Genomic DNA, 11,372 nt, shown 5'->3' with positions numbered 1-11,372 from the left:
ACTTGATAACCCGCGTCGTAGTACAGTTTAGCGAGAGCGCGTATGTTTTGGATTAGGCCAACCTGCTAACTCAAACATATCCAGGTTAGGTTGAACCAGGTTCGTAGTATAGGCCCCTGAAGAGTCAGTGCCAGTGCAGAAGCTTATATATAGACATCTGAGTTTGTTGTGCCCCACCACTTTTGTACATATAGAAACGCCACTGAGCACACGGTCAAGGACTATAATGAAGGAGGATCAAGAAAGAGAAAGGAAAAGAGGTTAAAAGACGGAGCGCTGGACGTCAGATAAATCACCAGAAGAAGGCAGAGAGGAAGTAAACAATAACAGGAACACGGAATGGGCTCTGTTGTTTGTTTAGTATATGGCCGTGTAATAAGCGGGATAATGTGCAGCAAGGCGGTCATTATGGGGAAAATAACACCCGACAGGCTGATCAGGGAACCCGACGAGAAGCGGAGGGATCTTGATGAGCCTGAAGGGTAAACACCAGGCTTACTAATCTACCCGCACAATTTTTCTCTGGTGTCGGGAATATCTCGCGATGTTAGTGAATTCTTAAAAAACAAAACACCATTTAATTCCGGGTTAAAGTGAGTTGTAACTGCGTTACTGAGAATTGTAACGGGTATATTACCCAAATGTCATTAGTAATGCGTTACATTACTTTGTTACAGGAAAAAGTAATACATTACCTCCGTTACTTTTGTAACGCGTTACACAAAACACTGGAAGTAGGCTACTTGTACTGTACTGTAGCATATTATTTTCGAATCAATCCTTTTTCAAATTATGAATTTCACAAAAAAAAACATTTCTTGGGGGTGCTTAGGGGGTGCTATGGCTATCCATGGGGGTGCTTCAGCACCCACTAGCGCCCCCCTGGCGCCGCCACTGCTGTGGAGCCGTGAAGCTGACAGTGAGGACCGGGGGTAAAACGCGCATTTAATGAGTGCGCGTGCATGTGTTTGAAAAGGGTTTTTTTGTACTATTATTATTATTATAATAATAATAATAATTATTGTTATTGCTATTATTGTTATTATTATCATCATTATTATTATTGTTGTTATTATTATTATTTTTATTATTGTTATTATTATTATTATTATTATCATCATTATTATTATTGTTATTAATAGTAGGCTATTATTATAATTAGGCCTACAGCCTGTCATCGGACATGGACAGGTTAGCGTGAAATGATAAAGGAGCAGGGCAGTCTTTTTGGAATGCACTTTTATGTTAATGTTCTCATGTCGTGGGGGGGGGGAGTCAGAAAAAGTATGGATAAAGTAGACCAACTTTTTGTATATATAACGTACAATGAACAACGAGGCTGATGAAAGCCCATTCTCCGTGTGACTGGACATGCGGTGCATTGCCCTGTCTACTTCTTACAGCAGAATACTACATTTGAGCAAGAACACGTTTCACGTTGTCAACCTGCAGGAGCCAACAGGTGGTCGCAAATTAAAAATGCTCGAATATCATATTTTATGAAAGTCATTTGGAAGACAAGTGCTCATGCTCTGCGTCCTGCTGTTTCTTCATCAGAGCAAGTATCACATGAGCTGCTTCATTTACATTAACCCAATCAAAAGATAGAAGCACGAGGGAAATGTGATGTTTGTGACGGAGGTGGTCCAATCACAAAGGATCAGAGGACCGTTGACCAATCCTCTGGATTTAGTGTTCAAAGAGATCAGGCAGGGTGTGAGGCTTGAACTTGTGCGCGTGCACAAGCGCATGTGCTTGAGTGTGCGACTGTGCGTGTTTGTTTGTAGGAGTGACTGCTTGTATAAAACCTCTCCAGAGAGTGCACAGAGAGCAGAGAGTGTTCGTGAGGTTCCGCTTTACTTCCCTGAAGAACCTGTAACTTCTGCGGACATGATGTTCCCCTGCAGCGCGCTGCCGCCTCCTCTCTACCCGGCCTTCCTGCGTCCTCCTGCGGCTCTCTCCTCGCCCCTGAACCGGTCCCTGCACTCAGGCTTCCTGGTGGAAGATCTCCTCAGATGGAGCCAGCCTGTCAGCTACATACATCGGACTTTTTCTTCCAGAAGTCCCGGAGACATTCTCCAGCTGAGCGCGGGGCAGTGCGGGCCCCCCCGGCTGCGGGGGCCCGGCACAGAGCGCTGTGTGCCACCGCCAGGCCGCGGGACCCCCGGCTCCCCGCAGCCCGGCGGCCCGGAGCCCGGGTACCTGAAGTTCGGCGTCAGCGCAATACTGGCCCCGTCCACACGGAGTGGTGAGTAGAGCAACATATTGGATGATGATCATTGCTATGATATGATTTTTTTTTAAACATCGCAAAAATAAAGGCTATAATTATTCTCTTAATTTGTATAATAATAATAATAATGTTATTATTATTTATTTTGTATTCAACTAGCCATGCAATTTCAACTCCAATGCAATGTTTCCCACAAAAGCCACCAGAATTGATGCTGTAGCCGACTCTACTGTTGACAGAATAATAATAATATGACAGATATAGATAGATGTTGAAAATAATAGAAAAGTAGAAGAGTAGAATAGAACACAGGAAGTATAGTAATGTATTGACTGCATTGTTGAGTCTTAAAAACTGTAGCCCATAAAATGGGCCAATTCATGAATGTGTATTAAACTGCTGAGGTGCATCAGACATAACTTTACATTTGATGTGTATGTGTTCAATGGAGGATGTAACCCTATAGGCCAGGTTACGTGTTCTTAAAATGTTAAGCTATAAATCCTAAAGGTATTAGTACACGTGTCGTTCTCTGGTGTCTGAACTTTCTCCTGACTCAGCATCTTGTTTGTTTCCTGCTCCTCAGTCCAGAGCGTTCAGAAGTCCTTCCCTTTGCCGTTCTTTGATGGAAGCCTTCACCCCTTCATCCGGGCGTCCTACTTCACAGGTTGGTGAGCTTCACTCCTCCAAGGCAGACCTTGACCCGTTCTCCCGTCTTCAGGAGAAATCTCATCACGCAGACACATCTTTTCTCCCCTGCCACAAATCAGGCCACTGTTTCCGTCTACCACATTTCACATTTCACACAACACCAAATACTCATATCCCTTACTGTTGTAATTACCATGGTTATACGTCGTTTTAAAGAAAGGCAATTTGATCCATGGGAAATCAATTTTCCTTTTATTTTTGCGAAGAACCAAACGGCCAAGAGACTTCCGAAGAGAAAACATGCTGATCCGTTCTCTTTTATTTGTAATAATTAAATGCTATTGGACTCAATACTATACGTTTTGATTATAAATGTGATATGAAATCATTATTTTAAATGACTATCTCATAGAGTAACAGTATCGGAGTACATCTACAGTGTTCATTAATATAAGTGAGTCAACATCACTTAAAGTCCCACATGTTCTTTATTTGGGCACATTTAAATGTACATATATATAATATTTGTAATATTTGTTTTAAATTATTAGCATATATAGTATATTACATTACATTGCATTTAGCTGACGCTTTTATCCAAAGAGACTTACAATGCAATACGTGTATATATACATTTCTACATTTAAAATCCAAATCTTGATATAACGGTGAATAAGTCACAGTTTAGCCATTTACTAAATAATATGATTCACTATTTAAAAGGATTGAGTGTATTATTGCTTTTCCTGGAGGAGTTTAATCTGACTACAGCTGTGAACAAAGTGTGCTTCTGAGTGTGTGAACGCTGAGCGCTCAGAGGCCTGGTCCTGTCAGCCTTTTAGCATGGGAATACCCCGGACAGCCTGGAATCAGATCCGCCAATTTCAGGGACTATTTAGGCGACGCAGTGACTGCTGACATTAGCACCAGTTGTCCTAATCTACAAATTAGTCCAGTTTGTCACGCTCTAAATATATTAGTGCCGTTTGTCATGCTCTAAATGTGAGGCGGGTATCTTCCCAGCTCAGGACCTCAGAGCTCTTCACGCGCCGTCGTTTTCCCACCAAGCCCACCGAGCCCCTCTGCACCCCCACAAAGATCCCAGCACCGTGACCAAAGGAGCCAAAACCACACACTCACGCGCACAGCACACGCACACAGGCACGCACTAACACACACTAACACACACACACACTAACACCTTACATTATTTTATTTATTGACTTAGCTATGTTGCTAACAGATTTCTGTCAAATTGAAATCTCAGTCCCTGGATCTAATTCCTTTGATTTGACATTAGCCGGCACCTTAACAATTAGAGTTGAGTATGTGGAAGGAGCCGTGTACCGCGGTGTGAGGCTGAGCTGTCCTGAGCGCTTCTTAATGGGCCTGTAATATAGTGGCCTGTCGACGGCCTTTTCCTCTCGATTCATTACAACACAATCCCCTTTCTCTGTGCATTCGCAGCCCATCCAGCCCGCGTCACGCTGCATTAGACGCAGTGTGTGCGCGGAGCTGAGAGAGCCGCTCATTAGCATAGGCTCTGTTTCCACTCCTGGACAAATTGGGCTTTAAACGGCAGATTTCAGGCAGAACGCCGTATTGTGCGCAGCATCAGGAGCTTGTGCGCTGACGACGCAACAAGCAGGGTGACTCTTTTCTGAGGACACAGGAATGTGGAGTATAATGACAAAACAATCCAAGTTTAGCAAAGCTGCCGGTAAGTGAGGACCATTCCAATTTGAATCCAAAACAAGAGCGTCAAGATAATACAGCTTGATTGATTCAAATACAATCAAAACATTGTTTTGTAAATCAAACATTTATAAAATGTTTGATTTACAAGAAATGTAAAAGAAGCCTGGAATTAAAAAAAGATGCATTTATTCACCTCACAATGTAGAACACAAGGAGGAAATAATGTGAATCCTCAAGGTGAAACAACAACCCTGAGCATTAAACATTGCAAATATAAATATCTGCTTCAAGGGTAAAAGGAATGACTAAATAAGTTTCATGTGTAGCAGCTGACTTGTTGATGGATGCTTTGTTGCTTATGAAATGAGTCCTCAGCCATGTTTCAGTCATGAAGTGATTGATAGTGTTTGTGACTCTGGATGGTAAACCTCCTACCTAAAGCTGAGATGCCTTTTTATGGCCTGCTTTTAGAAAATGACTTCAAGTGTAACGAAGTGTTCCAGGATTCTTGTAAAATAATCAACAACATTTAAACATTCTTGTCCCATGTCTGTATTTGTCATGTAATACGGGGTATGTTTCGTGGAGGATGTGTCTCTTTATTCTGTTCCTCTACATCAGCCAGTTAAAGCTCTCCTGTCTCCCTCCAGCCTCCTCCTCTGTGGTTCCTGTCCCGGGAACATTTTCGTGGCCCCTGGCCCCCAGAGGGAAGCCCCGGAGGGGCATGCTGCGGCGGGCTGTGTTCTCAGACCTCCAGAGGAAGGCCCTGGAAAGAACGTTCCAGAAGCAGAAATACATCAGCAAAACAGACAGGAAGAAACTGGCCAGTAAGCTGGGGCTGAAAGACTCACAGGTACTTACACTTTAATACAGTTTCTCAGTTATAAAATGTTGATTTACAGTTCTTCTTTTGCATCTGATGACATGCAACACTTAAATAACAGTAACAAATGAGACACACATTTCTTAAAGCTCCCATGTCATGGCCAGTTCTACTGATCATAGTTCCATAGTTGAGGTCTACTAGAATAGATTTACATTGTTCAAGTTTCCAAACTCACATTGGTTTCTCACAGCATCTCTGTAGAGTCTGTGTATTCACTCTGTCCTACACGGCTTGTTGGAGCTCCTGCCCCCCTCTCCCTGTGAGCCCACTGTGCCCTGGTAGTTGGTGGTAGTTGGTGGTAGTTGATGGTAGTTGGTGGTAGTTGATGGTAGTTGATGGTAGTTGATGGTAGTTGATGGTAGTGATGGTAGTTGATGGTAGTTGATGGTAGTTGATGGTAGTTGGTAGTAGTTGGTGGTAGTTGATAATAGTTGGTGGTAGTTGGTGGTAATTGATGGTAGTTGGTGGTAGTGATGGTAGATGATGGTAGTTGATAATAGTTGATGGTAGTTGATGGTAGTTGATAATAGTTGATGGTAGTTGATAATAGTTGGTGATAGTTGATGGTAGTTGGTCGTAGTTGATAGTTGATGGTAGTTGGTCATAGTTGATGGTAGTTGGTGGTAGTTGGTGGTAGTGATGGTAGTTGGTGGTAGTTGATAATAGTTGATGGTAGTTGGTGGTAGTTGATGGTAGTTGATAATAGTTGGTGGTAGTTGATGGTAGTTGATGGTAGTTGGTCGTAGTTGATGGTAGTTGATTGTAGTTGGTGGTAGTTGATGGTAGTTGGTCGTAGTTGATGGTAGTTGGTGGTAGTTGATGGTAGTTGGTGGTAGTTGATAGTAGTTGGTGGTAATTGATGGTAGTTGGTGGTAGTTGGTGGTAGTTGATAATAGTTGATGGTAGTTGATGGTAGTTGATAATAGTTGATGGTAGTTGATGGTAGTTGATAATAGTCGATAATAGTTGGTGGTAGTTGATGGTAGTTGGTCGTAGTTGATGGTAGTTGATAGTTAATGGTAGTTGATGGTAGTTGGTGGTAATTGGTGGTAGTTGATGGTAGTTGGTGGTAGTTGATGGTAGTTGGTGGTAGTTGGTGGTAGTTGATAATAGTTGGTGGTAATTGATGGTAGTTGATGGTAGTTGGTGGTAGTGATGGTAGTTGGTGGTAGTTGATAATAGTTGATAATAGTTGATGGTAGTTGATGGTAGTTGGTGGTAGTTGATGGTATTTGGTGGTAGTTGATAACAGTTGGTGGTAGTTGATGGTAGTTGATAATAGTTGATGGTAGTTGATGGTAGTTGATCATAGTTGATGGTAATTGGTGGTAGTTGATGGTAGTTGATAATAGTTGGTGGTAGTTGATGGTAGTTGGTGGTAGTTGATAATAGTTGGTGGTATTTGATAATAGTTGGTGGTAGTTTATGGTAGTTGATGGTAGTTGGTGGTAGTTGATGGTAGTTGATAATAGTTGGTGGTATTTGATGGTAGTTGATAATAGTTGATGGTAGTTGATGGTAGTTGGTGATAGTTGATGGTAGTTGATAGTGGATAAACATGACAATGACAGTGTTTGTGTCTATGAAGGTGAAGATCTGGTTCCAGAACCGCAGGATGAAATGGAGGAATTCCAAGGAGAGGGAGCTGCTGTCCACTGGCGGCTGCCGCCAGCAGACCCTCCCCACCAAAACCAACCCCCACCCAGACCTGACTGATGTAGGCAGCCCCCCCTGCCACAGGCTGGACAGGATGGCCCCCCTCAGCCACGACTCACACCTTCATCACCACCTCCATCATCTTCACAGCCCCTCCTCTCCGTCAGAGTCCAGCAAACAGTCGGAGCTCTCCGAGTCGGACAGGGAAGAGGAGATCACAGTTTCATAGAAGATTCATCTGATTCTCTCCATTCTTTTTACACAGACGTCCCCTCAGCGGGATGAAGGGACAGAAACAGAATGTAGGAAAGACAAGATGAATGGAAGTGAAGACTCTGAACTGAACTCTATTTCCTTTGTGACATATGTCTGTACAGTGTTGTTTATATTATTATATTTAGTCTGTATACCTTTATATTAAATAAGATATACTGAGCTATTTTAGATATTTTAGAGGGAAATGTGAAATTAACTTTTAAATTAGAAATTGTTCTTTCTATACATATTTGTATTCTTTATATTTTCTCAAATAAATCTCAAAAAAGTCTCATTTGTTCACGATGTTTAGAATAGAATTGGGAGGGATGAAACCCTCTTTAATGGTCACACATGCATAGCACACAGCACACAGTGAAATGTGGCCTCTGCATTTATCCCATCCTAGTACCAGGAGTCTAGTACTAGGAGCAGTGGGCAGCTAGTCTACAGCGCCCGCCTGGGGATGTTAATTGTCATACTGAGGAAACAACATCAGAATAAAACTTAAGCTGTGACCTTCGACATCAGTATCTGACCTCTAACTTTAAGATTTAAAATCATACAGTTCAATATATAGTATATACATAGTTCATCATTTTATTCTTTTGAAAAGTTCTTCTTGATACGATACGATATACTTTATTGTCCTCGTAAGGAAATTTGTTCTGGACTCAGTCCTGCAGTTCCGCATACATGTACTACACACATAGTGACATAGAGACATACACATATCATCAGTCATACACCGTTTGAACAAACACAATACACAGACGCACATACTGACAATGGCGACCTATTGCACTGGCCAACATTTAAAAAGTACATTTCATTACATTTGACTACATTTCATTTCATGTGAATGTTAAGAAGCTTAATTGACATAGGTAGGAATGAGTGCTTATAGCGGTTCAGCCTGCTCTTGGGAACCCTAAATCTTCTACCAGAAGGTAGGAGCTGGAATTCTGGGTGGAGTATGTGGGTGGGATCAGACACAATTTTGTTTGCCTGTCTGATAATGGACTGCTCGTATATGTTTTGGAGAGATGTTTTTTTTTAACCCCCATCAATTTTCATAGCAGTCTGTACCAGGCGAGTGATCTGTGACTTTGACTTCACTGTCAAGTTACCGTACCAGGCAGTAATACCATACCTCATGATGCTCTCCAACACTGCATGATAGAACAGTAACATGAACTTCTGGTCGACTCCGAAAGCCCGGAGTCGACGCAGAAAGTACAATCGCTGTTGAAGTCTAGAGCACAGACCTTGAACATGCGCCTTCCAGCTGAGTGTATTATCTAGATGGACACCAAGGTACTTATAGGAGCTGACCTGAGTTATGGGTTCATTGTGGATAACCACCGGCCTAAGGTCACCCACTGTCAAAGCCTCGACTTCAGAAAGAGTTATACTTACTATCCGTCAAAGTTTCACTGTCAAAACATGAGTTAAAGCAAGAATTTCTCAAGTAAACTATCATCAAAATAAGGTTATGACATATTTATAAATAGGAAAATTATTCTTTATGGCATGTGCCAATTTAAATTGCAAACCTGTGAGTGGAAGATAGAATACAAGAGATTAGACACGATCCAATTTACACATTAACTGTTGTACTGCAATTTGTTGACAGAACATAACATTGTGATTAAGAATTAAGAGACTGTTTAACAGGACTGTATAGCACCAAAAAAAAGGAAACATCCCTTAAGCAGCAGTGTGTTTCAGACGACCTTCAGTGTTGATCATCACATTAATGATGCAGCAACACAAGTCGTTTTTTGGTTTCTGATCTCATCTGAGAAATGTACAAAAGCAACAGAGCTGATCGATAATATTATTTGTGTTAATGCACTGCCACATGTGGACATAAGCTCCTCAGCAGGGGAGACTGTCAGCTGTTACCTCAGCGGGCTGAACAGCTGAGGAAAAGAAGCGCTCCCACTGAAAGTGGGATGTTAGGTTTGTATTTGACAGATAACTTATACATACTACTACAGTATGTGTTTATATTTAAAGATCTCCTATCATGCTATTTTTAGGCATATATAATGGGTATCAGATATATATAAAATATATAAAAAACATGTCTATGATGTGTTTTGCTCAAAATACCAAACAGATCATGCCTTTTTAGACATCCCTCATATCCCTCTATTTCAGCCCTGGAGAGAATGGCTGATTCTCAGCTGGCCCCGCCCCCTTTTGAGCAGCAGGCACACTAAGTTCTGTGACTAGGGCTGTGTCTAATTTCTGAGATTCCCCTTCTCGACTCCTATCCTCGTGTCTTAGTCCCGCCCAGGGGCGCCGTAAGGGGGTGAAAAGTTAGGACGATTCTAAGGGCCCGTGACTGACGGGGGCCCCAAAATGTTTAGAATATTAAGGAAAAAAAATGTAAGTAACCTTTCATCAATCCTCAATAATTAACATTAATAGAACGTTATATTGATAAAGTACTCACTAAACTTACGATTCATTTAACTTATTTTCTTCCAAAAGTTAATTATCCAAAGCCTCTGTTCACCCCCTTCTATTTACATGTAATGGTTTGGTCCTACCTCCAAACGCAGCACCGGCACTTGCAGAGAGTAAAAGCATGTGAGGAGGGATGCTAGTACATATGTGTGTTGTACCATGTCTCAACTACTCAAAAAGTCAGGCTCTAAGAAAAGAAGAGAAAGGAGAGAAAGACAAGAGAGAGAGACTAAAGGGCGACAGTATGTCACCCAGTTTTTCACAAGAAAAGGTGTGGTCCATGAGTGGTGGAAATTATTCTGTTAGTTAATGTTTTGTTTTTACTAAGCTGACATTAAGTAGGCTACTGTTAATATCTTTACAAAAAATTCAGAGGTTTTTCATTTCACTGCTCTTTTAGCTGACATTTAAAGGTAGGGTAGGTAATTCACTTCAGATACACTTTGTTATATTCCATGGAATGCTCTTAACATCCCGATAGCAATGAATATATTAAATGCTTTGACAATAAATACATACAAAAATTTCATCTGTGGAAGCTGTGGCGCTGTAAAAAGCACGACCAATCATCTGAGCCGGCCCGGCTAAAATAACTGGATGGCCTACCTGCCTGTCAGCCTTCCATCTGTGCACAAACTTATCTCTTGCCCTCATTGGTCATGTGCGCGTTTGTGTGTGTTGGAGGAGGGGCTCTGTGAGGAAGTCTGAAGGAAGGGGCAGATTTGTTTCGGTTGTGTACTTTCAAATTCTAGCGTACTCGAGCTGGTTTCTCCATTCTTACCTCCCTACCTTTAATAAATGCAGGCACATTTTTAGCGCCTATTTATACTAAATCAGTTGTCCCTCCCCCTGGTGCCAGGTCCAACAGATCCATCTAGACTCAGCAGCCCTGTCCCCCCATAAGGCTGAACCTGAACCAGCTTTTCTCTCAACTGAAGGGGGTGAGCAGCATTGTGTTGAATGACATGCCACTTAACATATTAGTAGTGATACAAATGCCACTTCAATCTCATTAGTATGCAGAAAAAGTGACAGGTCGCCCCGCCCCTTTTCGACCGGAAGTCCCGCCTTATTTGACCGGAAGTCCCGCCTTTTTATTTTTATTTTGAAACCGGAAGTCCCGCCTCGTTCGACCGGAAGTCCCGCCTCGTTCGACCGGATGTCCCGCCCCCGCTTCCGGCGGATGTCCCGCCCCCGCTTCCGGTTTTCAAAATAAAAATAAAAAATAAATTAAAATTAAAAAAATGAGAAAAATAAAATGCCGTTGTTTTCAATCAATTAATATGCCTAGGATATATGTCCCGCCTCCTTACCACTTCCTGTGTGGTTAATCCTGTATACAGTATCGAATGTAACTTACAAATACTTGCAAATAACATGAAATTAATCCCAAAAGTAAGGCATCTTAAAAACATATATTTAAACCTCTCTGTTTTTGCAAACAGGACATGACAGGACATGAGGGGAGAGAACATATGGTGGAGGAGGGGGAACACACACACACACACACACACA

The 11,372-nt window shown here is 41.9% G+C and overlaps 1 protein-coding gene and 1 long non-coding RNA gene across 2 annotated transcripts; one reads left to right on the top strand and one right to left on the bottom strand.

Annotated features, from left to right (window-relative positions):
* The first annotated feature begins 1,890 nt into the window (after positions 1-1,890).
* On the top strand, positions 1,891-7,546 carry LOC117450166 (homeobox protein DBX1-B-like). Its single transcript, XM_034088241.1, has 4 exons — positions 1,891-2,248; positions 2,820-2,900; positions 5,233-5,435; positions 7,057-7,546. The coding sequence occupies exons 1-4, from the start codon at positions 1,891-1,893 to the stop codon at positions 7,351-7,353; spliced, it is 939 nt and encodes a 312-aa protein (XP_033944132.1). The 3' UTR covers positions 7,354-7,546.
* Positions 5,161-6,078, bottom strand: LOC139434140 (uncharacterized). The gene is made up of 2 exons (XR_011643573.1): positions 5,644-6,078; positions 5,161-5,348 (listed from the first exon to the last, which is right to left on the bottom strand). It is a non-coding gene; the product is annotated as an uncharacterized lncRNA (long non-coding RNA).
* Positions 7,547-11,372: the final 3,826 nt, after the last annotated feature.

The sequence above is a fragment of the Pseudochaenichthys georgianus genome, chromosome 7, assembly GCF_902827115.2.
Source record: "Pseudochaenichthys georgianus chromosome 7, fPseGeo1.2, whole genome shotgun sequence".
Taxonomy (NCBI): domain Eukaryota; kingdom Metazoa; phylum Chordata; class Actinopteri; order Perciformes; family Channichthyidae; genus Pseudochaenichthys; species Pseudochaenichthys georgianus.
The sequence above is the reverse complement of the archived record's forward strand: the minus strand, read 5'-3'. Positions and strand labels throughout refer to the sequence as shown.

Bases quoted from the DNA above. Each gene is read 5' to 3' on its own strand.
- LOC117450166 (XM_034088241.1), top strand. From the start codon at position 1,891: ATGATGTTCCCCTGCAGCGCGCTGCCGCCTCCTCTCTACCCGGCCTTC. The intron at 2,901-5,232 runs GTTGGTGAGCTT...GTCTCCCTCCAG, and splicing joins CCGGGCGTCCTACTTCACAG to CCTCCTCCTCTGTGGTTCCT. The intron at 5,436-7,056 runs GTACTTACACTT...GTGTCTATGAAG, and splicing joins TGGGGCTGAAAGACTCACAG to GTGAAGATCTGGTTCCAGAA.